The following is a 27,229-nucleotide window of genomic DNA, read 5'->3' on the forward strand; positions in this document are numbered from 1 at the left end:
AATATTAGGGACAAAATACAAAATATTTTGCATTTTTTGAACCTCGCCAAACTTTTCTTTGAAATAAACATTGCAAAACACTACCAAAATATTATTTATAGCACAAAAAAGTAGTACAGACTTTCAAATCTAAATGTTGTGTAAAAATATACCAAATTTGGACTCAATCAGATTAATCATATTTATTTTAGAATGGTATTAGTGAGAAATTTCTTAGGCGGAGAGGCCATTTTGGCACATTTATCCATAAATGTCACCAAACTGTGCCAAATATGTTTTTTACATCAATACTGGGGGTTTGGTAAACTACGAGGTCATGTAGCAGCTGGACCCGCCGGTGGGTCCGTAGGGTTCAAGGGGTTAAAAGCACCCTTTCTAATGGTTCCCAACACCGATTTGAAAAAAGCCTTTAAAATTACTGCTGTTGCATATATTGGTGTATAACAATTTTATCTAACGTAAGGAATGTGAACTATTTTTGTTATTCAAATTCACTCTTTTTAAAATTATCTGAGCTTTTAAGGATCATCAGTTAGTAGTCCATCCCTCCCTGCTTCCCTGGGATTTAATGCATGTGATGGAACACAAAGTACTCCTAAAAATGAAACTTAGGTAAATAAAGAAGATGGGAAAGTTGGTAAAAAAAAAAAAAAAAGGGTTTTCAGAGCTTTTTATTAGATAACTCCAAATATGTTGTTGGGAACACTAACAAAGACATTTTGAACCATGGGCTTAAAACAGGTTAGGCTAACATTTTGAATACACTTGTCCGTATCCGACATAAAGCAAAGGATGAATATGTAGATGTTGGAGGACCTGTGATGCTGTGGGCCGGAAAACTGCATTCAAGGTTTTATAAACACTTACAAATCCGGGACATTGAAATAAAAACCATGAAAGTCTACCTAAGAAAAATTAAAATAGATACTCAGTACATGATTTGCATGATGATGCAAAACGGCCAGATCCGTGTCGGCCATCTTAGTCCCCTGAACTAAATCAATTCAGAAAACTTGCAGCGTAAACTTCATAGGAGAGGGAATAACAGGATACTCAGGACTCTAGATTATCTAGAAATAATTTGCAAAGAGGAAAGATCTCTATGTTCTGAAGTACTTGATGCCGCAAGAACCAAATTTCTCTTAATTTTTTCCCCCCAACTGAATAAACACACTAAAATAATGGGAGAGTTTTAAGGTGGGATTATTTATCTAGAAAAAATAAGTTATTTTAAAAGGTTTAACATCCCAGGATGCAACATTAACTGAGGCTCTTTTCCCTTATAAGCTCCTTATATTTTTACTAAAGCATTTCAGACATGAGGACCAACCAAAGCTCCTTTTTCTCCATGTTGGCTTTTCCACAAATGAAGGGATCAATGCAAAGATCACTGTCATATGTTAAACCTTTCAAGTCTCCATTTGCAGCACTAAATCAGGTCAGCTGTAGGTGACGAGAAGAGGTGGAGATAGTGGTGTTATATTATTCTTGGGTGTGAATCTGTCAGTGTGTTTATAGTAGGGAAAACTCATAGACCAGAATAACAGTATGAGTCAGGTTTGAGAAGAGTGTTCCTAGCACACTGTACTGGAGTAAATGCAAACCTTTCAGCTATATATATTTCACACAACAAAAGTTTTTACATTTTCTTTCCCTTTGCTCTTTTCAAAAATGCCAAAACTTTCCTGACTAAACTTACTTTTTGTGTCCCAGTATATGTGTTCTGAAGAGTGTTTGTCTTGCTCCTACAGCATGCAAAGGGTGTCTGTCACATACATTCACATCAGAGCCTGAGAAACAGTCATCTTGAAAATGTTATTTCCCACAAGTTTCATTCTGTTGAAACAGTGCCATCTACTGGCTGAGTCTTCCATTATTAAAAGAAATAAAGGTGTGGCTCTGTATGTTCATCTTAGTATGTTGTTTTTTTTTTTCAACGAATGAACATCATAAAAAAATGTTATAGTAATAGTAGTCAACAGTGTAATATTCTGTCTGTCACTGTTGCACCTTATCAGTGGGATCAGTGGTTCTGTCATCATGTACAGATGCTAGCCTCTGTATTGGCTTTCATCACACATGCTGATATCAACCTAAATAACAATCTCCTGTGTTTGTCTCCTGTTCTCACTCCCCCTCCCCTCCACTGTATGTTTTCTTCTGATACTCCATCAATCCCCTTGTGTGAACCTGTGCTGCCCCTCACCTCCTGACTGGCATGTCTGCTGCACCTATAACCCAACAGCAGTGAGCGACCCGTCCCCGCCCAGCCTCTTCAGCTTCCTCCACCTCCTGTTCACGTGACTAAAGAGATGCACTCTTGTCTGCCTGCTTTACTTAACCAGCTCCTTTGACATCATTAGTATTCAATCCAAAATGATGCTTCTAGATGGGTGTGAATGTTTGTTTTTTTGTGCAAGCAAGCTTGCACAGGTGTGTTTGAATATGCCGACGGGATGATGCTGCAGGTAGCACTGCAGCCACAAACCATCTTAGGGATTTTCTTTACACCTTTTTCAATTTTTCATAATTTCAACCCCCTGAAAACCTCATCTCTTTGCGCTCCTCCTCCACCCCTTTCTGTCTTTTTGTCCCTGCTCTACTCCAAGGCCTTGGGGATCAACAAGGGAACCGCCGAACCATACCTGTCTGGACTGAAAGCAAGTATTTTTTTAGGCCGGATGCCTTCTCCTTCTGCAGCCTTTGCACCTGGCTTGAGAATGTCCCCCCACGAGGGGACCGCACCCTCCCTGACAGTCTCCTCCAGCCAAGCAAAAGCCCTACTGGCAAGCCTGTCAGCCTCTGGCCTGTGCACTGAAGCCCTGCTCCTGTCCTCCGCTCTGCGTCAACGCCGCCTTCTCCGGGAGCAGAAAGCATCATCCTCTCTTCCCAATAGCTTGTCCTCCACCCCCACATCCTCCTCTTCCCCCACAACCCCTACTCCATCCCTGTCTCCCTCCTCTCCCACACCGCTCGGTAACTTTACCTTCTCCTCTATGGTTGTCAAACCCACCAGAGGAAGATCTGACAGCCCCCAACTGCTCAGCAGCCGTAAGGATGGTGACAGCTCCTAATGTAAGGAGGAGGACATGGACAAATACAAATCCAAAATTATCTTTATATAGAAAAAAATCTTTTTTTCGAGATATTTTCTTTCAGGATTTCTTATATCCACTTTTTTTTCGTGCTGATGTAGAAAGCAACAGACTCTGAGTTCATCATAATTCTCTCAGTTTTCTTCTTGGACAATTGTCCTTCTCTCGTCTGGTTCCACGGTCTCCCACACAGTCCCACTGCCAGATTCCCAAACAGAATGCACACAAACATGCCAACCCTCCCTTTCCCACCAGCTGTCTGCTACAAGGTTAGTGTGGTCGAACACGTTCTCATTTCATGGGCTGTTTGTGGTATCGTTTTCATATCTAGACTGTGGTTATGAAAATAGAGTTGCAATAATAGCCGAGTGAGTCGGATAGTTCTATATGTTTAGGATGATGTTGCTCTTTCTTACCTGCCTAATCTGATAGAAAAGCTCTTCTCAGAAAATATTTACAAAAGCCAGATGAGATGAATGTGGTTTGAGCTGTTTGTACAAAAAGGACACTCTTTTCTTTTTTGCATCAGCCACATTTTTAAACTTCCAATCGGTGCTATATTTTCCCTTCATTTGTGCACAATAAGAGTTTACATGATTGTTCATCCCCTTTGCACATTACTCTGGGTTCTAATTTAATGTTGCATTTTAAACCTTTGTATGCATCTCTGTAAATGAAAACATTGCATCTGGTATTGCATTTATGGCATCTTTAAAGCGAAGGAAACAAGGATATTGCAGCATTATTCATGAAAGCACACTGCATTAAGCAGCCATGACACTAAGAAACTCTGTTTAATACAGAACATTTCTGCAAAATTACACTAAAAGAAAGAAAATTAGAAAAGGAGGTTGTGTATAACCCATGTGGATTTACTGTATGAGTGTTGTGACTTGTTGTTTATGACAATCAGGGTGTTTTCACCGTAGCATCTCGCAGGTCGCTCTGACATCCAAAACCCATCCCAAAGACTCAAGCACGCACCTGTAAAGCTAAGCTGTACAGCACTGACATAATGTGTGTGTTTTTATTTTATCTTTTAAATCCTATACGACCAGATATGTTATGATGCACCTGGGGTTGAAATGGACCACAGTGACTGGAATATTTCACCCATAAGAATCATATTAATGTTCCTTTAAAAAGCGCCCAGATTTTATCATAGTTTATATGTTTTCATTAACTCTAGTGAAAATTGTATATGTATTAAAAATAACTTTTCAATAGCACAGGTTTATATATCATATATTCCCCCTTATGAGGGAATCAGGGCATCATAAATATGTAGAGAAAGCACAGTTTCCCCCCTGAAAACAAAATAACAAGATACCCCTTAAATAACTTAATTATTACATAGGTTAGGAGGCAGTGCAATTTTCAAATATAAAAAATCGTGCAATGACAGAAAAGAAAAATGGAAATTTTCAACCTAGAACTAGCGTTAACTGTAAGTAAACAAGTATATTGAAATAAGCTAGAATGATACTGTAAGATAATTAATTCAGTCATTCAGTTAAAGTAGAGAAACGCATTAAAAGAGGATACACATTAACACAGTGTGAAAAAAATCTATTATTTCTGTTAATTTTGGCTTACAATGGTTGAAAAAAAAACAACAAAAATTTTTCTTTTTTATTTTAAAGATGTTTATGTTATGATCATTTTATAATCCTGCAGTCATGGGAAAAACTGCTGACACAAAATCTGGCTGTTCAGAGAGTGCCATTATTATGCACACAGTACTAATGGAAAATTGATTGGACGGAAAACCTGCTTTAAAACAAGTGTAGAGGCAAAGATGATTTATGAGCTATACAGATATTCACAAGACATATCTGGGATGAGTCAATCAAATCCAGATCCTCTAATCTGTGCCAAGGAGAACAATTGACCTGGCTGGGTTTTTTTTTTTTTTTGGTCCTAAGCTCTCTTTGTGTAAGTTAGTTCAGTGTGCAGTTGTCCAGTCCGAATCATCTGCTGTAGCAGAACATTTATGTGTGCCCTGAGTTATTTATTTCTTTTTTAGGTTTTGTTTAATTAGCTGTAAGCAATACACCAAGACTAACAGAATTATACATTTGAAATATATTACACACTTTTCTTAAATTTCATATTTCCGTGGAATTGCTGAACCATATTCACTTTTTCATGATATTATACATTTAGATGGGCCTGTTGGGCATTTGCACACCGATGTCAGAAATTTAAATCATGCTAACTGAAGGAAAGAGTCCTGATTGTAATTGGTCTGTCACAGTCTTACAGAAAACTGTTTACTTGGTGCAGTCATTAATCCATCATTACTTTAAATAAAGATTCAACATGTGAAATGTTTGCAAAAAAAAACAAAAACATATTAGTTCCACTAATGGTTACTCTGGCAACATATCTAATGCCAACAAGCTATTTTAAACTCAATCTAAGATTCTTTATTATTTGTAATTTCAACAATTATGTTTACTTATTTTGCTCTGGCTCAACATTTTTAAAAAATGTCACCTAATGAACTGGACTGACTTTGATGAGCACAAAACTAGATGTGACATGTTATTCAGAAGCCCTGGTGTTTCTTTGACAAATGTTTATTTACATCATATCACAGGGGTACAGTTTTTATTTATAGATCCTTGATAATGGACCGTTCTGGGGATGCAGGCCCTCTATGTTTGCCTGGAAGCTGCCTCATATGCTCACAAGGTTAAACGGAAAGTTACACTTCCCTGCTGTTCTCCAGAATGACTCAAAGTAACTGATTCTTTTTTGCTGTGAGATTAACACGTGTGCAAAGAGAGTAGGAGATGTAAGGAGCAAGGATTAGTTTGAAGGCTAGTTTAATAAGGCCAGCTTTGACTCGCCCCATCTCCATGGAGAGTGCTGGTGTGAAAGAATGAGTCTGACAGTTGGAGACAGTAATCTGCTGCTTGTTCCCCTTTGGTTTCACTTTGCCTTCTCTTTGTATGTGCGATCTGTTAAAGTCATTTAACTTGAGGTTAAGTTTACTTCTGTTGGTATTTAGCTCTGTACATGTGCAATGTGTATTTGGCATGCCCACTCTCCTACCAACGTATTGCTCTTTGCCTTTATCTTACTAATGCCTCTACGTCTTCAAGGACCTGCTACGGTTTTTCCTGGTGCCTGAATGATCTTGTCATTAAGTATTATATCAGCAGCACTGACAGAATAGCACTGTTAACCGCAAAAGGGATCTAGAAAATTTCTTTTTTTGTTTGTTGTTTTTATTTTATTTTTTTAAGAAAAGAATCACTTGAAGCACAGAGTTTCAGAATACAGACTAAAAAGCCCCTAAAGTCTTGACAGTGCAAATCTGCAAACTCACAGCCCCATACTTAATGCATTTTGGTCTGCAAGGCAGATTTAAGCTCTGGGTTAAAAACTGAGTCAAATGAAAGGAAAACCCTTAAAGCTGTAACTTTTCGAGGTAAATTTGCTGTTTTTGTATTTGGTGAGCAGCCAGAAGGAAGTAAGTGGTAGTTTAGCCCAAGCAGAATCAGAGAACCATGTTAAAATGTCTCCTGGACTTATTTTTTTTCTTAAATGGAAGTGTTAGTGGGCTGCAGTTCCAACACGCTTGGGGGGGCGGGGCTTCAAGCATGTTGAGCACTCTGGCAATCATAAAACCCCATGCACACTTGAAACTAAACATAGGAGAAATATACATATTTAAATATATCTAAGTGAGATGTTGTGTATGATATAATTGTGAAAAAAATGTGAATATATATATAAATATTTAGGTCTAGATTAAGTTCGATACTGTAAATTGTCCTCATCTCCTCTGATTTATATATTAGTGACCATTTTGTACAGATTTTTCTTTTTTAATTCATCCAGAGAGATATTACATTTCACACTGAGATTATTTATTCACATGCAGAGCATTTTTATATATTGTTTAAAATATATGTGTAGATAACTGTTAGGCTCTGTAATATACTTTGAAGTTGATTTTGAAATTGTAAAAGTTTCTTTTATGAACAATGAGTTAAACTTTCTGTAATTATGAGGATTTCAAAAGCTTTTCCCTGAAAATGCTCGTCCAGCTTGTCTGCACCTTTGCCTCCTAATGTTAACGTGTAGGAGGCTGGACCAGTGCCTGTTAGTAGGGGCTTATTTTGCTACTATCATTTCATTTAGGTGTGGGTCACTTTTCATGTGTTTTTCTTTTTTCCTCACCTTATTCTGCCATTCTGTGTTTGTGATCTACATAAATGGTGTTAGCGACACTGGAGATGGTCAGAAACACAGAAAATGTAGTACTTACTGTGACATGAGTCCAAAGGCTTCACAAACAAGCCTTGCTTTGATTAAAGGGAGTTATATGGCTTTATTTATATTTTTTCTCCTGGTTTTATTTGTTTGCATGTGACTTGAGATGGCAGGAATGTGGATAAAAAAGGTTCAGAAACTGTAAGTGTAGATCTTGTTGCTTATGTTGCTTCAGTTTGTGGCTTTAAGTAGCATTTAAGCTAAACTATCAAAATGGTAAAAGATGAACTCATTAGGGAATCATGCAAAGATGTATGAAGTCTGTGATTTTGCCATTGTAGTTTTTTTTTTTTTTTTTTCAGATTCTCTACCTACATTCTGTTGTATGTGTATGAGATTTTTACTTGAATGTGTGGATGTTCAAAAATCTTGGCATCAAAAATATATATAAAAAAGATAAAATTGACTTGTAAATAGGCTGAGTAATAGAGAGTTTACTGAATTATGTCCAAAAGAACATGTTTTATTAATAAACTATGATGATGGATACAAAGGTATATACAAAAACAATGCATGTATAGTCTCAAGCAAACGCACGGTGCAGTTTAGAAAAAAAAAAGTTACGTACATGTTTTTTCAAAGTTGTAAGAAAGAGTCGGAGGAGTGGTTTACAAACATGAACAATACGTTATTTCTGTGACACAGACATGTTCAGTCTTACTGTGGAGTTATGTGGTGATGACCATAGTGGCTAGGAGTGTTGAACGTCCAGGGATCAGAAGGCTTGAACGCACCCCAACGTGAGAAATCAGCAAAGTATGAATTTCCCATTTGTAGAGTAGTGTGACATAAGAATAAAAATAACTACAGATCAATTATATGAGATCAATAAAATTGAAATGCCTACTGATACTGGAGGTAATTTATCAGTGTGGATGCCATGATATTCTGTGAGAAATGTGTGTTGTTTTTTTCTGTGAGAAGACAGCAGGTCTGATCCTGCCTTCTTTTGTACATAATTTGCTGTGATTGTGTGTCTAATAAAGTGCAGCCCTCTTGTACAGTCTGATTTTGCTTTATTCCTTCTCTTTTTATGACTTTATCTCAAACACAATTCCAGCATCTTGTGTCATAAAGATAACAAATACAAAAAAAAACAAATGTTTACAAAAAGGTTTACATAAAAAATAAGATAATGTTTTGAGCAGTGTCACAAATTTTAAGCATACAGGTCCACTGAGATAAAAGTAAATGTTAAAAAAAAATGTAATTATCAGAGTGGATGAAGTTAAAGTTAAAAATGTTCTTCTCCTGTATTTACATAGCTAATTAACACTAAGAATACAGTTAATACAAAATGACTGATGCTGGTTCATGTTATACTGTATATACAATACACACTAAAGGCTTGTTAAAGTTGCTTTTATATTTGAGTTTACATAATGTATATTTATCAAAAACAAAAAATAAAGCATAATTTCCTCAGGTTTCTTGGCGCTGAGCCGGACGACGACCGTCTGTGCGTCTGTATGGTGTGCTTCTCAGATCTGATGGAATATGATACAAATCATGGTGTCATGAAGTCAGAACTTTACATACTGTTTGGCTCTAGACTCAAAACGAGTGTTTTTTGTTACTGTACCTGTAATAATATCCTCCAGAGCGCCATCTTTTCCCTCGCGCACCGGAGGTTTCACCTGCCTCTTCTTTAGCTCTGCTAGAAAATCCATCTTTGGCATCATTTGACCCTAGAAAACACAAATCATTAGTCAAATGTTTTTTTATTTTTTCGGCTGGATATGGTGTATTATTGGCATCTGTATCTTGTAAAATGACAATATCAATGAATATTAATGAAATTCAATTGTTCATTGTGAATACAGCTACCAAAATTAAAATTGGAAAGCTAGGTTGAGAAAAGTGAGCCCATTGAAAGGCTATTCCACAAATGTAAAATATATGCACTCAGTCCTTGATTGGGGCTTGTTTTTAATTAATCGCTGCACTGATGGGATTTAGAATGAAGGTGAACAGCTCGTGGTTCTGCCGAGGTGTTAAAGAAGCTCCGCTTGCTTTATTAATGGCCTTGAGCTTGTCTGCATTGCTGTTTCTGGTGTTTCCTCTACTTCTCAAAGACACTGTTATAATTAGAGCTACATTCGATTCAGTATTCTTTTAATACAATTTCTCAGTGGGGTTAAAGTTAAGGTAGTTTGCTGACAAATGGTGTGGAGTTCTGCTGAAAAAAATGCAAGAACATCAGAATCTCCAAAAAGCTTGATAGTAGGGTTTGATGCTGTATGTATCACTGTTTCTGGTAAAGAAACTGGATCAACACAAAAGACTGCATGTCTCTAAAAGATCAACTGACATGAAGATCCTAAACATGACTTCAAACAAACTGAATTTTGTGCTTTTCCACTCCTCCTCCAGACTCTGGAACCTTAATTTCCTAGTAAGACAGTTGTTTTCTGTTTTCTCAGGTTGCAATAGCTATAACCCATTTCATAGATTTGTTGTGAAGCTGTGGCTCTGGGCATAGCATCGGCGTCGCCAGACCCCATTTACTGGGGCACGTGCCCCAGTATAAATGAGCTGTGCCCCAGTATAAATCTCATGAATATTTGCAACAGTATTACATTTTTTTAATGCATCAATTTAGATATTTCCAACGGAAGGAGACGTATATTTCTACTCAAATGCGCAGCAAGTGTGTTGGTAACTCCAAATTGAGGATGTATTAGCGCCCCCACGTCACCGCATGTCACTGCATGAACTGCAGGTAAACTAACACGCCGCTCTCAACTGAGTTGGATGGGACACTGTGCAGCCACGACGCATTTTTAGTTCTGGTAATGTTTCTTACCTGTCAATTTTATTATTTTCCCAGTGAAACCACATGATTTATAGGCTACTAACTGAAAATTACTGTATTGGTTTGTAGATGGATAGCAGGAAATTCCTCACACGAAGCAGAGACAGGGAAGCAGTAAAACAAGATGAGAGAGAGGGAGGTAAGGTCCCGTAATGAATTAGTGATTTAATGTAACCAGTTACATTAGGAACGTTATAAGTAATATGATAGATATTTACATAATTATAAATTTGCGTTTTTTTTTATGTTTGCTGTAGAGAATGAGAATGCAGGTGCTGGAGTAGGAAAGGGAGGAGGAGGCGAGACTGACTGGCAAGAGACAGGTGAAAGACAGGAGAGACAGGACCATGAAGGTGATGAGGATGCAACAACCAGCTTCCACAAACAAGAAGGGGACATTAGTGACTTAGGGGGAAAGCATGATGGTCCTAAACAAGTGAAGTTGTCCCACTATCCCCTGGGGCAAATTTGGAGTAAAAAAACGTTCATTTAATTCAAAATGGTTTGAGCTTTTCCTGGTTAAAAAAGAAAGCCTTGTTATCAAGGATATGCAGTGTGTTTTCAACTTGCTTGATAACATCATATTCCCAACACTAAAGCAGGTCATCCAGATCTCCCTCACAATCCCAGTCTACAGATGGAGCTGTGAAAGGTCATTCAGTGTGTTGAGAAGGCTCCACACTTGGCCGAGGTGCACAATGGGACAAGATAGGCTCCATCATCTTGCTATTTTATCAGTTGAAAAGGAAGAACTTTCTAAGCTGAGTCACAAGTGATTGACCACTTTGCAAAAATGAAAAATAGGAGGTACACTTTAATGCTCAAAAAATAAAAGGAAAACTTAGTTCGGGTTGAGTTAAACTTTCCCCTGAACTAAAACTCGGAAACCTAGGAATTAATGATTACTTCAGAATGTGTATAAGGAAACTTTTTATTTTTAAAGTTGTTGATGTCTTATTTTTTATAGCTGCAATGTTGAAAATGTTCATGTTTGTTAAAACAAATATGCTCTTATACTCATTAATATCTCAACTGGTAATTTTGGTAGGAATGTATCAGGGTTGGGCAGTGTGCTTGTCTGTATTTATGTATGGAAGGAGGGGCATATGCACTAGGGGGCCAGTGCCCCAGTAAAGCTTTGTGCCTAGCAACGCCCCTGGGGCATAGTACATGCCTTGTAAATCCCCTGGATTTTGCTTCACACTATTCTCAGACTGCAGCTATTTATGTTGCAAACCAAGCACGTTTCTACCATACTGTCTTCTGTCACTTAACTTACCATTAATATGGTTATGTAGGGTGTCGGCATCGGTATGCTGGACAACTGTCAACTCAGCAGGTCTTAATGGTTGTTATGGCCACAGAAATGCTAATGCCATGCAATGACCATGTCCTTGGTCATTCATGCGAAAGACCAAGAGCTGAAATCATCTTTATTTAAAGGAGGACAGTTTTAAAATATGCTTCTTTAATATTAACAATGATGTCTTATGCTTGTATGTAAACGTGTAAACCAAGCTTCTCTAGTAACTGCTCTTGGCTGCCCCCTGCTGTTGCTGGGGTACTTAGCAAGTAACTTAGTTTGCCTATGTCTTGGACTGCATCCCTTAGGAAATATTCAGTTTAGGACCACCCATGCTACATGCCTCTAGTTAACAACAATTTGAAACAGAAATCTTCGTACCTTTTGTGATCCTCCCTTGTTTGGAGTTGTTGGTGTTTCCTTTTCCTCAGAACTCTCCTTTTCCATTTTCTTTTTCAGTTCAATTTCTTGCTGTGCTATCTGCATTAGGAATAAGAAAAAAAAATACTTGCATGAAAATAATCATTGCACAGGGGTTAAAAGTGAGCAACCTCAAAACAGCCATCACAGGTTCTAGTCCTGGTCCGTTTACCTGTGCCACTTATCTTCCCCCTCCCCTCTCTCAGCCCCATTTCCCATTAGATGACCTTTACATAAAAGCCAAAAGAGCTTAAATCGCTGCTTAAGTTGCAAACAAACCTTATACGCCTTTACGAAGCGACCAAACAGTGGGAAAAACATGGAAGGCTGTGTGGTTTTGGGATTCTCTCCAAAATACTCCACGACAGAAGCATACGCCTCCTGCAGGTAAAAGAAATGTGTGACGATATAATAAAAATAAGAGTTATGTGAGGGGTTGCTAGTGTCAAAATTCCAACCTGTGCTGTCTTGCTGTCTTTGATCAATGTCTCCAGGTGCTCACTGTTTGTTTTGATGAATTCCTTTAACACTGGGCTATCATCCTGCACCAGGAACTCTTTCTTGGTCATCTCCATACCTCGCTCCAATGAACGGATGTCCTGAAGAATACTGTCCAGGGATACTAAGAAAGAAAAATGACATTTAAAAACACCACCATACCAAAGAAACATTAATAACGAAATGTAAAAAAAAGTGTATCTATGTACCAAGAGCTGCTTTGTCTATAAAGTGTAGATCAGTGTGGAAGTTGACCAGGTCGGGGTATTTTTCAAGAATGATATTTGTGATGAAGTGCAGTAGTGTCTGAGACCGATCAGTGGATTTAGTCTCCAACAACTGAAGGTGAAAAAGTCAGGTTTAAGCTTTACTGTAAAAAAAAAAAAAAAAAGAGAAATCTGAAAGGCAAAAAAAAAAAAGGCTACTTACAAGGTCAAGACTCTGCAGCCTGAAACCATAGGCTGCACCTCTCTTACTGCTGTTCATGTAGTTACCAAAGGCAAGAACAATCTGCAAGAAAATGTTCAAAATAAATCATAAAATCTCTTATTTAGGAGTTATAACAGTGTTTGTATCTACTTTGACTTACTTCTAAAATCTTTTTCAGTTTAGCTGAAGACTTGATGGACATAGAAGCGGCAATGATGGAGTTCAGTTGCTGTGGATGAAGTGAAAACACTATAAATATACTTTGTTAATGCCTATACCAGCTCAGGCTTTAATGCCTCATCAATAAACTGACCGGCTGCAGGCGTTTGAAACTTTCTGGGAAGTTTCCCATGAAGGTAAGCGTGTTTATTCGCTGATTTAGACGAGCGATCTTCCCGAAACGTAAAATGAATTGATCTTCATTTGTCAGCTCGTCCAGAGGCCGACCTTCTTTCTCATAGTTTACAAGGAGTTTCATCTCAAAGTCAGATGGTATGAAGTGTTCAAGCAATTCCAGGAAGTCTATGGATAGAGACTTCTGGTCGTACCTGTACAACAGAAGGATTAGGATTAAAGGGAGTAGGAGTGGAAAGGGCAAGAAGATACTGCTGAACACCTCAGAAAGTATTGCAACATGAGGACATACGTCTCTATGGCAGTGCAGATAGCAGATGGACTCATTCCTCCCTTGCGAAGAGTAATGGCTAGATTCTTGGCCTTGTTTGCATCAATGAGGGATGTCTTGGTGGGAGCCTTTTGGGCAACCTTCTTCTTAACCTTGGATAGATCTGCTGGATTCCCCTGGGCCCTTGTTTTGAACTGTTCCTCAAACATCTCCATGTTGAGCTCCTTGTATGGACAGAGTGTGAGTCAGAGAAAATGAATAATTTCATTCCAAGATTCAATTATAATTTCAGTAATGCAAGATGCAAAGTCTCACCCCTAAGATCTGCTCATCATCTAGCTCATTGAATACTGTTCCTGAGACTTGGTTTGGTTTTAAAGCCTGCCAGTTCAGCAAAGGCATCCTGTACTTGGTCTGAATGGGTTTCTTACTCTTGAAACCTGAGTAAACATAAACAAAGTGGTCAAACAGAGATCAGGTATTGAGCTTAGGGAGACCTTTCCAGTTTGTCTCAATGTCCTCACCAGATTGGGCACCTGGTGCTCCAGGAGGTGGTGGGGGTCCCCCACCAGGTGGAGGAGGAGGAGGCGGAGGTCCCCCACCAGGCGGAGGAGGAGGAGGCGGAGGTCCCCCACCAGGCGGAGGAGGAGGAGGTGGGGGTCCACAACCAGCTGGAGAAGGTGTTGGACCTGCTCCGGGCGGTGGAGGAGGTGGAGGCGGAGGTGGAGGAACAGAACCTTCACCTGATGGCAGAGGAGGAGGAGGAGGTGGTGGAGGAGGAGCACCACCAGGAGTAGATGGGGGAGGCTCAGCGGGGAGGGTGGATGTTGAGGCTGGGATACTCGGTTGGGCGGATGAGGTTGGGCTTTGGACATACTCAACAACTTTCACAGGTACAACCTGGATGTCCAGACCTCCCGAGGCAGTACGTCCCAGTCGGATTACCCCTTTGTCCTGCAGCTCCTGGATCTTCTGCTCCAGCTCAGAAGTCGACTGACTGGCAGAGAGGCAGAGACGTTCCCGGTCCCTCTCCCTCTCCCTGTCCAGCTCCCGCTCGCGTTCTCTCTGCTGCAAAGAACTAACCTGGGTACAAGACTCCCGTAGGCTTTCCTAAAGGATGCAGACACAGATGCATCGATGTCACTGTTTACAAAAAGTTTATTTTATATTAAAGGTTTTTACTAAGAATATTTTCACCACTTCCGTGATTTCAAACTTGCTTGGGACATTAATTCATACACTTAATGTCTAATAAATTCTACTCTCTTACTTTTATCATGTAAAATATATCACTTGGTTTTTGTCAGGGAATTTTCTTGAAGGTAACTTTTCTAGATAGTTTACATTATGATAATATACCTGCATGATAGCAATTATATGTGAGAATCCCAATTATTATTAAACATGACATTCATAGAAACTTTGCCTTGTTAAACTTTGGTCTGGTAGACAAAATGTTATCCACATGGATTTGTAATTTGTATGGAAGCAGATATAAAATAAGTGGAGGTACAAACTATTTAGCATGATTTAAAACATCCTGACAAAACTACTGCATGTTTAAAATCTTAGTGACAAGTTCATTTAATATGCATATTACCTTTAGATGGAGTTAAAATAAAAATGCTGTAAAATGTTTCATTAATATTCAAATTATTTCACAATAGTTTAAAAATAAAATAAAATTAACCATAATCACTGAGTTTAGTTAGTTAGTTTGTTTGTTAGTTGGTTTGTTCTTACTTTGAGCAGCTCCGTTTCCTTGGTTGCCTGAATGAGCTGAGTCTCCAGCTCAGATATCCTCTCTGTGGTCTGAGCCTCAAGCTCATTAAGTCTGGAGTTTAGCTGCAACATAAGAAACATAATCCTACGTGAACATTACCACATTAACAAACCTTAATCAGTACAGCAGAGAGACTTTCATTACTGAGCTTATAATTATCTTAATATATCATAGTTTACATGTATATTGTGACTCTGCAGTTCATCCACATGCTCCAGCACTCCTCCCCTGTTCTCAGCATCCTCCAGCAGAGCTCCAACATCCAACACGTTGTCCAAATAGGCCTGGATCTGGACTTGCAGCTTCTCGCTTTCTGTGTGTTTTAGACTCTAATACACAGAAACAAAGTAAATTGACAAATTTAAAGGGATCAGATACAGAATAATCATAAAAGTTCTTAATATATGAATTTAATACACATGTAATGTATAAACATCATGTTTGTGCATTGAATATGTTCAGGTCATTACTATTTACAGATTTAATAACGACTTTCTAATAATGTTTTTTAATGGAAGCTACAGTTGCAGGCAGTAAAGACAAATAAAGAATCCCAGGATCACCTCTGAAGACTCATTAAATATTTTAATGCACCAATAATCTGACAACTAATACATTTCAGATAATCATGAATATTTTTTAAACTATAAACAAAGGTCCAGTTGTAGTTTTCCTAAAACTCACCTCCAGATACTTGTCTAATCCAAGGTGAGTGAATTCATACTGTAGATGGACTCTGAAGTTCATGTTCTCCACAGAATGGACCACGATGTTAATAAACTGCATGCAGGCCACCTGCAAACACATATTAGTTTTTCCTCATTTAGTTAAACGTTGTAAAGCTATAGATTTGCTAATGTATAAAATCAGTTATGTTTATCATCACAATGGAATAATTTCAAAACCTGAAATGAGATCCTACCATGAAGTCAATATTGTTATCATCATTGATGAAGTACTCCATTAGCTTCTCAAAACGGTTCTTCTCTTTGCTCACCTGAAGATAATAGAAACATCTTTAGAAAAGCAGTTAAGCAGTTGCCCACCTGGGGGCATACATTTCATTTTTAAGATTCCTGATCAGGTGGATTTATTGGATACATTATGCAACAAAAAAAGATGTTACATGGCTGCACTTCATCTGAGCCAGGCTTACACACACATGCATGACTCTCACAAGAGTTTTAAATGTGACATTGCATGTGAGAAGTAGAGTGTGTCACTAATGTGATGAGTCAAAAAAGTCAGCAAGTATGCAACCATTGGATTTCTAAAGAGCACATATCCCACAGCACTTGTTGTGTTTAAAGAATCCCCCCCATCCCATGCCCACTAATTTCACCTCCTTAAAGTGGTCAAAAGCGGAAAGAATGATGTCATGCCCTCCTCTGACGAGACAAACGGCGGCCAGCAACTCCAAGACCAGAGCTTTGGTCCTGTCACAGCAGGGGGAGAGGAGCACAGTCAGGTGTCTATACAGACTGAGTAGTGATGCTCAGCTCAAACCCAACTCACCTGGGATTCCTGCTGTTGAGGCTGAGGGTGATCTCGTTCACACAGCGCGGGTGAGTCATCACCAGGTTAAAACCAGACTGAAATGCAATAGGAAGAGATAATTCTGTAAACTTCACAAAATACTAAGTTTAGGCTTTGTCCTGAAATTTAAATAATGATCAGGAAGCTTATTATTTGCAAACAGGCTGCATATTTAAACTGATGTTTTTAAAATACTCTACCTGGTAGTTCATGATGGCTCTTAAGCACATAATGCACACATGTATATCATCTCTTTGCTGGGATGAATGGGACTTCTTATGCATCTTGTTTGCCAGAGTGGAGCTTATTCTGTAAAGGGACAACAAGTGTAATTGTATAAATAAAAAAAACAGATAGAGAAGAAATTTTATTTAAATTCAGATGTTTTTAGTTTTTTTCTGAGATTGTGACTTCTGCTTTGCAAGCTCTAATCTTCTACCTGTCTAAATAACCATGATGCACGTTCCTTTTTAAGAATAGTGCATGTTGTGGTGAGAAGTGCATAGAAAACCAGGTCCCTTCATATCTCGGTGATTATCTATGACTGCAGCTTCTTACCGTACAGTTAGGGCTCGGGCAGCTCTGCCCATCCCATGCGAGTGACTGCTGCTGGAGCTCTTGGTCAAATCTTCCATTGACCGCTCTGCCGGTTTGTGTCTGTCTGACAGGGTTCCACCATTTTCTATAGTCTCCAAATCAAATCTGCAAAAAGTTAAGATTCAGTCTTAGTGATAGCTATTGACACTGGAAGAGCACTAGTGAATATTCTGTTGGTACTCACGAGGTGTCACTTTGTGCATGGGTGAGATAGTCCACCAGAACATCCAAACCTTTGTTCTGGTCATTGAGAAATTCCTGAGCCCATCTGTAGAGAGAATGATAGATTCTATAATGATCTAGATAATCATAATTAAATATGAAATCTGACTGAATGTAATGTTACAAATCTTGACCATTTTTCCCCAGTAGCAGCACAGAAGCTATGATTTTTTATGACAAACAAAAATGTGTTTAGTTTGGGTAATTGTTTATGTTTATGCATTTAGCAGACGCTTTTATCCAAGTTACAATAAGGTCTCTAGAGGGAAATCTCTAGTCAGAATCAGTGGGGACAGCAAAGAGATATAGAGGGAAGTACAGAAAGAGTAGTAGAGGGGGATTGGATGAGAGTTGGGATATGAGACGCTCTTTGAAGAGGTTGATCTTTAAGAGTTCCATAAAGATAGAAAAGGACGCTGCTGTTTTTGTGCTTGGGAGGTCATTCAATTATCTTGGAACAACCCATGAAAACCGTCTGGATTGTCTTATAGGCACTGCTAGATGACAATCCATTGAGTGACAGAGTTTGTTAGACGGTTCAAGTAGAAGGAAGCCGTACACTTATTATGTGGAAAACCAAAATAAAGATTTCTAAGTGAACAGAACTTTCCATTTGATCTTTATGTTTGCCTTACAGTACGTAACATCAGCACTGAAGCACAGGTTGCTGCTATAGCATATTAGAAAATTGTCTTTGAATAAACCTGTTTTTTAAGGTGCTATATGCAAATGATTATTTCTGCTCTCCTAATTAAACTCCCGTGTTTTGTTGTAAATTTAATCATTGGTAGTTAGATAAACAAGGAATGACTGCCATAACTGGGCCGTTTTGCTTACTGTGCTCTCTGATGTGAGTCAGTATGATTTGACTGATGGGTCATTCTGATATAGATCATTAATCATAGATGACAACAGATACCACATACCTTAATAAAATCTATTTTAGTGTGAAACTGTAACTGGTGCAGGGCTAGGAAAGATTATTTGCATAGTTCTGTTCACATGCAAGATTATTTAAAGCATTTTAGAGGATAGTTAAGGAGCAGAAATAGAAGTATTACATCAAAAACATGAAACACATCAAAAGTACAACACTACAAATGTAGCCATCACCTGATACGATACAGATATAGGACGAATTAGTCATAATTGACTCCAAAGTTATAACCCTTTTTTTTTTGCATCTAGAAGTACAGAACAATATTATTTGACTCAATGCTCTGCAGGTCCAGCAGGTCCAGTTAGTAAATAGTTTAGCATTGCTAATGCTAAATACAGAATAATACAGCAGTAGGAATGAGAATGCTAGCAGATAGTGAAGCTTGTGTCTTTATTTAAATGACTTCTGATAAGAGCTGTACCTGAACAGCTGGTAGTACTACAATTACACTCGGTGTAGTATCACTATTGGTTCAAGCCAACACAAAAGAGTTTAGCCTGTTTCTCAGCATAGTTGTAAGGAATGTCAAACAAATAGTTTTATTCACATAGTCATATTTGCACCAAAGAAAAAGCCAATCAAAGACAGAGGAAAGGCTAAATCAGCTGCAAACATTTACAAAAAAAAGAATTCAGGTTTAAATTTTGAATCTGTATAGAAATGATATCAGGTCAAATAATGGCATAAAAATCACAAATACTGACCCAATGTGATTAGTACGAAGGGATATCTCCAAGGCTTTAAGGACCTGGGTTGCATCTAGAATTTTTTTCTTTGACTAAAAAAGGGAAACAAAAGGGATAATTTTCTAGTATCACTGCACATGCTAGAAGATGGATTAATCATAGCATTCAGGGGTCATGTGTTCCACTGACCCTGCGAGACACCCCTCCTTGATCTTGGTAGAAGCTCTTGATCTTGGACAAATAGGTAGACGGGGGGCTCTTCACTTGGAAACGCTCCTGATGACACACAGGCAGAGCAGAGTTAATGTGTGCATGTGACGCTTTACAATTTATTTAAAAAGCTGCGATGAGCAGAGCAGCTCAATCATCATATTTGTGCACCATTTGAATCTATTCCTGCAAGCGCCACTAACAACAAAACACTAACCACTGTTGGTTACCATAGCGACGCCTCTATCGGCTGCCACCACAGAAACTGAGGTGCAGGGTATACAATCTGCACACACCCTAGTGACCTTTTTCATTCCATTTTTACCAGAGGTGCCAAAGTATTAATGTTTACTCAAGTAGAAGCATAAATCCTACTGAGTAGCAACTTCAACTTTTTAATCAAATAAAAGTGTAAAAGTACCAGTTTTAATATAATTTAAAGTATAAAACAAAAGTAATGCAGGACAAAATGATAAAGACAGATGCTTTACTGCACTACCCTATTTTTCTACAATTCTGGATGATGATTTCCTTATACTTAACTTTCTTGGTGTTATAACTAATGGTAACAGTTTTAAATTTAACTTTGCTTCATCTTGATAACTATTTATTTTGGTATGTGGTGAACAAAACCTTGAGTCAACCTCAAAGAAATTGCCTGGATTAAATAAATTATTTTGATGTTTTTTTTTTAATTTAAGGAGTACTAGAAAGTAGAGATAATTGCAAAAAAAAAAATTAAGGAGTAGAGGTAAAAAGTTGTCTAAAAAATAATTACGAAGTATTTCTACTTTGGTACCTGACACCTCTGATGCAACAATAATCCTCATTGTTATGATGAATGTTGTAATTTTGGATGATAAGATGTTACCAGTAAATAAACTCTCACCTGATCACAAACTAATTCCCATTTCTTGTCGTTGTCATATTGACTGAGCAGCTTCAGTTTATCTGGCGGCAAATTCATGTAGCTCTGAAAGACAGAAAGAGAAAGAGAGGTGATTAAAAAAAGACATTTCGATAAAGAAATATACAAACTACTGCCTTACTTTTTGATATTGGTCTGCTTTTGCTTGTCTGGTTCATTTTTATTTAGTAAAGACATAAAAAAGATAAAAATTACCAAAATTAACATAGAGAGGGATGGAATCCTTTATTGAAAGGGGAAAAACTTAAATCTGGCTAAAACTAATAACTATATCCGCCATTTTAGCAGGCGATAAGTGCTGTTAAATGTTCGCCATAACTGAGAGACAGTCCTTACATTTCTGAGGAGGAATTCTGTCCCACATTTAATGCTGAAATTCTCTAATTCAGCCACATTGGAGGGCTTTGGTTTGTGATTGGCCATTTTAAAGTAATTCCAAAGCAAATATTTATAAAATATATCTGATCTATATCTTTAAGTTCTATCCGGGTTTGTTTAGGTTGGATAGTATGGAGGTGAGCCTGCTTTAAATCAATGTCCTACTTCATCAACCATGTTAGCTTCAGGCTAATTCATTCTCTCAGGTCAAAGAGCAGATTAGCTCCAGACTATCATACTACCACCACTATGTTTAGTCTGATTAAGATATCCTTGTTCTGAAATACCGAGCATTTTACCCCACATAAATCAGGAGACATCTTCCATAAAGCTAGACTTTTGACTTATTCATTCATGCAAGTTTTTTTCTAAATATCTCGGATATTGTTTTCTTTTTTCTTCTTGGTGTTCCTTTTGGTCAGTAAATGTTTTGAACTCTGCTGAACTTAACTCGAGACAAACAAGGCCTGCAGTTCTTAAAATGTTGAACAGAGTTCTTTTGTATAACTCTGGATGAGTCATTAAAATGCAGGAGTATTTTTGGTTGACATTTTTAAAGGAGCCTTCTAAAAATGCTTTGTAATCGTATGTCTGATTGAAAGCGGTCATTATTGTAGCATTTCATTCGTTTTTGGGTTGCTTTGGATCAGAGGGTGATGTGTTGCTTTTTAAATATCTTGGTCTAGTTCTTCCTATCAGACACATTCTATTTAATAAATCCATGTCAGTAAACAGGTATGGTTATGACAGCCAAAAACATGCATCTTTTTAAAAGGGCGGTTCTTTTATATAATAACCAATTTTTTCTTTTTTTTTTGAATATCTTTGATAATATGATCTAAAAATACTGAATAGTGACAAATATCTGTTTTAGACATCCTTTGTTTTTATTGCTTATGGAACATTACATCAGTCAGAAGTAGAGAAAGTAGGAGGATGTACCTGTTCAGAGCAAAAAAATGACTCAGTGTTTACATGAGCTGTTGATGGTTGTCAAGAGATACTCCACCCCTCCACCCCCAACCCCAATTTCTAATTGACTGCTGGTTTAACCTGATGAGACATTACAGAAACCTGTGTTTTTACATCTTAGTAATACAACCAGTCTATCTCACAAGGCTAAAAATCTATTGGATACCTAACAATAAAACTTCTGAGTGGTTGTGATCATTTCTACGTTGTAACACACCTTGAAATAAGCAGACTTTACAGACTCTACTTCTGCTTTTGGCTTGTTTTTCATCTCATAACTAACCATTAAATTACCCCTTTCTAACTTTTTGAGCTATGCATTTTTTTTTCAATTGCATTTGCTTAAATGCCAATAAAGAAGTTCTATTCAATTTGAGAACTTGACTGGTCAGATCTACAGGATGAAAACATTTGCTTGCCACATTTATTTGGAAAGTGTGCAAGATTTTTGGTGAAAAAAGCCAAAATAGATTACCTATGTTGCAATATTTTAATGGTCTTTTGGTCACCCTGGAATTGTTCAAAATTGTTGCTATTATGCTAACAAATCAAACAGAGCCTACCTTCATGCTTGTTAGTGAAAACACCTTTATTTTTTTCAGAATTAGCTATACACTGCAAAACAGATCTAGAAATAAGTAAAATATTTGAAATTAAGCATATTTAACCCTAATTTTATTAGGTAAATAAGATGATTTGCCAATGGAATGAGTATTTCCACTCTTAAATAAGATATTTAAATAATTTTTACTTGAAATAAGACAAGATAATTGTTTTTTTACTTACCGGTATTTTAAATTTAAATTGTCTTGTTCCGTTGGCAAAGAGTCTCACTTACCTCCTCAATTCAAGAAAAAAATGCACTTATTTAGATTTCAGTTTTTTGCAGTGTAAGTGATACAATGCTATCCGCTAAAGGCCTTTTATTCATACATTGATATGAATTGCATTGACAGATATAACAGAGAAGGTAATAAAAAAACAACATGCAGGTAAATCCATAAGTCTATAATACCTACAGGAAATAAGACACTACAGCTATTTTAAATGGTTAGGATTAAGGAATGTATAAACTCTACATAACAGGGATCAGCACTGAAAGCCCCCACCTCCACAGGTTTTTTAGTGTAGGTTGTTGAATTCAAATCAAAGGTTCAGTTCTATGTGTCAAAAAAGGGCAACTTTTGCGTAATTTCTTCCTCATTAAAGGATTAAGATATCAAGAAAAACAAGGACCAAAAATAAATGCTGTGGTTAATTCAGCATTAAAGAAGGGAACTTGTGATTAAATGATTACATTCTTGTACAAAATTACCATTTACACTATTTAAAGTCCTAACCTACAATACTGTAAAGTTAAGCTGACCTACAATGCAAAAATAGTTTACCGTCAAGACAAACAATTGCAGTCAGCACTGGGTGGGGTTTTCAGTTACCCTGTGCGCACCCAAACAGCAGCTTGGTGTTTCTTTTGCACATATTTAAAACAGAAGAGGTTCAAAACGGAAATGGCCCGTTGGCTTGTTGCAGAGGAGTCCCGCCTTACCCTTGAAAGGGGCAAGGGTGGAGCCCCTTTGGGGTTTTTGTGGTTGAAAATAAAAGACTGATGATAATGTAAGTCACATACTTTCTGATATAGAAGAAACGGGTCAAAATAAAGACAGAAAAGGTGCACTTCTCATTTCTTAGGGGAGTTAATGCTGAATTTTTGTCTTGTTTTTAGCTCGTCTTCAGCCTACAGTGGAAGTGTTCTGAGAAAAGAGGAAGTGAGGTCATGCATTCATATGAAAGGGCGTAACAGACACAAGGCAGCAGTGGTCATGTGGGTTCAGTAGGTGAGATAACTCAAATTTGTCACACACATATGTTATATTAAAACAGTTTCAAAGTTTGTGTTTCACTTATGAAGGGATGAAAACTATCTAAACCGAAAGTATTTCATTCAGAGTTAAGCCCAGAATTTTGGCCTCTCCACTCAGAGGTGAACCTACAGTAAGGCAGTCTTTGGATCACTGTCCTCCGTTACTAAAGTTTACTTGAACTTAAATTCCAAACTAATGGTTGGAAATCCCCCTTTGAGTCATTTGGCAGTGAGCAAAACTTTGGCACGCAAGGTCCTAAAGAACCAAAGAAACCCCAAACCATGACACTCCCATTACCGTGTTTGGCCATTAGTATAATGTTCTTTTCTAAAATGCTGTGTTAGTTTTAACAAGAGGCCTACAGAGTATTTTGCCAAAGGGTTAGAAATCAGCAGGATGTTATTTAGGAAAAATGTGACATTCTATTTTATAATTTCTAAGTTTTGTCTAGCTTTGGCTTGGCACTGTCTACTAGATTCCATACCCTCACAGTTTCTTCTTTCTAGTTCAAACCTGACCACTTAGGTTAACTGTGTGAGGTAAGTAAGGTCTGCCATCTTCTACTTGTTCTAGTTTCTCTTCTGTTGGAGTAATTTTAGAAGGCAAGCTGTGAATAACAGCATTCACTCTGGTTCACTGCCTCTTTCTCTCTCTTTTTTTTATATGAAATGTCATTTTGAAACTTTTAATTTTATTTACAGAGCTTATTTTTGTATCTTGATCTGAAACATTAAAATCTGACAAAAAAGCAGAAGGGAATCTGTAAGACGGGAAAAACTTTTTTCATGTGGCAGCCATCCAGCCTGAACTGACATCACCTCTACATGTACATTGCAGTCAAGAATCAGCCTAATGCCCTCATGTTGGTGCGTACGTCATACATATATAAAATACATTGATAGATGTTAATCAGAGGTCAAGTTAGAATAGAATACCTGATTTTCTGCCACTTTGACTGAACACAAACCATACACAGCAAATAATAAGTTATAACCAATTATTATCTTATAGAAACTTCTGTATGATGTAAATATACAGCTATCTTAAGAGGTTTAAAACAATCTTTATCTATCCATCTATCTGCTGCCTATAGTAGCCAACTCCTGCAGGACTATTCCAGCATTTGTTGCTTAGAGGTGGGGTGCATCCATGTTGTGACAGAACCGAACCGGAGGGTAATTAAAAACTAAAAGTTCACTAAACATTCTTTTTTTTTTCATGACTGAGAAAGGAAGTGAGAGTTCCCAGAGAGAAGCCAGATATCCACGTGGATAACTCCACGCAGGAAGACCACAGGCATCAACATCAGAACCTCCTTGTTGCAAGGCAGCAGCCTATCTACTTTAAGACAAAATAAGTCAATAGTTTAAATGTTTCAGACAAATATTCATCTTTTATTTACTCATTTTTAAAATGATACTAAGTTAGATGAAAGCCATGAACATTCTTTTCACAGCAAAAACAGGATATTTATTGTTGGGTTGCATAAGATTTATCATCAATCTGCAGTCATCTGGGCTCTAGTTAGACAAGTCATTGTAGTACTTTAGTAATCATGTTTGCTAATGTAATATTTCCCCTTTGTTGTCATGGTTTATATGAAATTGCATTTGCACAACAGCTAAGGGTTCTATTTTATTTTATTATTTTTTGTTTCGATGTTTGTTTGTTTGTTTTTTCTTTGTCATGGGGTTGCCATAGAACTAAATGTTTCATAGGTCTTTTAAGGACTTAAACTTACACTTAAAGTGATTATAAGCTCCATGGGGAACTTTTTGAATCTTCTTTTTGCCATACATTAGAAAGAAACCCTTTTTTTTAAACAGTTAAAATCAATTCCTATTTTTATACTGTTAACTCCTCACTAGTTTAAGTTAAGCAAACCATTGCTTCCTGCTCTAATGTTTACGTACATATCCTGTCACCCAGATGCACCAGAGTATGGGAGTTAATACTGTTTTTTTTCTTGTCCAGATCACATTTCTTTAATGAATTGCTTTGATGACATCAACATTTGCCAGATCAGCCCAAAACGATCTTTAACATATTTTTTAATCACCTTAACACATATTTCTACATTAAAACAAATGAGAAATTCCACAGGGGACTTTGTAATTTAAACTATAAGTATTTCTTGCAAAGTTTGGGGATTTTTATCCAGGTTTTAGGGACTGTCGAAAGAATGGTGAAACATTGCTTTCCGGTCCTGTGTGCTTTTTTATAAGTGTGTTGCTCAACTTCCCCTTCAGGCCAGTTACCCATGCAGAAACCAATCACCCATCTCCTAGTCTGGCATTTCAAAAATACATAGAAATACTGCCGAGCATTGGCTCAAAATGTCAAATTATAGATCATTTTCAAACATAACAATAAATGGCATTAGATTTTGCTACATAAAGTGAGAGAAATTATGGCAAAACACACCATAAGTATAGAAATCTTTGCAAACGTGAACAAATTACTATTACCTATTTACTTTAGGTCTTGGTTGATGTATTTTGCTATGTCTGTGTCTCTTGATCAATGGTTTATGAGCAAGACCTTCATCATTCCTAAAGCTTCACCAGCTGCATCTACAATCTGGTTTGTTTTCATATGCATTAAAGGTGTGGATCTCAGTTTCTTACCAGCACCACATTGAAGCGCTCCTCCAGCTCCTCTTCTGGAGGCATTGGAAGTTTGGGGGTAGAAGATTGCTTCTTCTGCAGATGCATTGTGGGGTCACTCATCGCTGAAACCACACCAAGTGAGTTCCTGTTCTCTCTGCCGTCGGCCGACTCAAGCTCCAAACCCCCTCCGGCCGCATTCCCCATCACTAATCTCCAAAAGTAATCCAGGAGGAAAGCTGTACACAAACCAATTCAGCCAAGAAATCAGTGTTGCACAGCAGAGTAACAAGAGGTGATCACTCCAAATGTTGAAAAAGAGAGTCCTGGGCCTTTCAAGGTGATGAACATCAAGTCTCTGGGTCACTGAAATCTTGTTTGTCCTGCTGTCACAAAAACTGCTGAAAAAATCAGGGTGGTCCTCATGTTTGCCCTCTGATTAACATATCTAGGTACAATGTAAAAACCCTTGTCAGTTTCTTCCAGAACAAGACTAGCCTGCGCCTCACTAACTACTATCTGAACTAGTTGAAAACTTTTCTGCCAAGTAAAACTCAAAGGCCTGTATGTGAGAGGAAGGAGAGGGAGTGTGAAACACTCTGTAACTAAGTCAGAAACCACAAAAGCACAAAAGCAGAAGAGTAACTTCCTGTGTGTGACAGCAACAGAACCTGGTGCTGAGCACAGGGTGGAAGATAAATGTAGCAACCGTTAGTAAAATGATTGAAATAGGTGGATGGTTAGAAAAAGAAAGTTAAACATGATAGAAATAAAGAAAAATATGAAGTTAGGTAAATGGAGTTATTTTATCTGTAATTGCACATGAATAACTTTAACACAGGGATAAAACAGTGGAAATACCTAGAGTAAATGATACAAATCTCTACACTAGAGCTTAGTATTACTCTGAAATAGTATTTCTATGATAGTATCACTGGGGGTTAGTTATTGCAAGTCAGGTAAAACAGGAGACTTTGGCAAATATTAGAAAACAGCGCCTCCGTGTGGTTAAAATCAATCTGATGATGCAAAATGTT

General features: G+C 37.6%; 2 protein-coding genes across 14 annotated transcripts in view; one reads left to right on the forward strand and one right to left on the reverse strand.

The window, feature by feature from the left end:
* Positions 1-3,879, forward strand: part of si:ch211-278a6.1 (SRC kinase signaling inhibitor 1) — a 118,208-nt gene extending 114,329 nt beyond the window's left edge. For 11 of the 13 annotated variants that reach the window (XM_038278264.1, XM_038278265.1, XM_038278257.1 and 8 more), the window contains one exon: positions 2,610-3,879. In XM_038278264.1, coding sequence (XP_038134192.1) covers positions 2,610-3,074 — 465 coding nt within the window. In that variant the 3' untranslated portion in view covers positions 3,075-3,879. Of the gene's footprint in view, positions 1-2,242 lie in introns of all 13 variants that reach the window. The other 2 variants (XM_038278266.1, XM_038278267.1) reach the window with 2 other exon arrangements.
* A 3,943-nt stretch (positions 3,880-7,822) lies between these two features.
* fmnl1a (formin-like 1a) lies at positions 7,823-26,791 on the reverse strand. The gene is made up of 25 exons (XM_038278271.1): positions 26,214-26,791; positions 20,336-20,419; positions 19,426-19,512; positions 19,255-19,328; positions 17,573-17,656; positions 17,350-17,493; positions 16,992-17,100; positions 16,771-16,847; positions 16,598-16,691; positions 16,178-16,252; positions 15,940-16,050; positions 15,435-15,584; positions 15,216-15,317; positions 13,997-14,582; positions 13,788-13,912; positions 13,494-13,696; positions 13,161-13,395; positions 13,008-13,076; positions 12,848-12,928; positions 12,628-12,757; positions 12,379-12,542; positions 12,200-12,301; positions 11,882-11,980; positions 8,965-9,070; positions 7,823-8,869 (listed from the first exon to the last, which is right to left on the reverse strand). Exons 1-25 carry the CDS (start codon positions 26,397-26,399, stop codon positions 8,805-8,807), a joined length of 3,342 nt encoding a protein of 1,113 aa, XP_038134199.1. The 5' UTR covers positions 26,400-26,791; the 3' UTR covers positions 7,823-8,804.
* Positions 26,792-27,229: the final 438 nt, after the last annotated feature.

This window comes from Cyprinodon tularosa, unplaced genomic scaffold, assembly GCF_016077235.1.
Source record: "Cyprinodon tularosa strain WSP-4 unplaced genomic scaffold, ASM1607723v1 ctg14, whole genome shotgun sequence".
Lineage (NCBI taxonomy): Eukaryota > Metazoa > Chordata > Actinopteri > Cyprinodontiformes > Cyprinodontidae > Cyprinodon > Cyprinodon tularosa.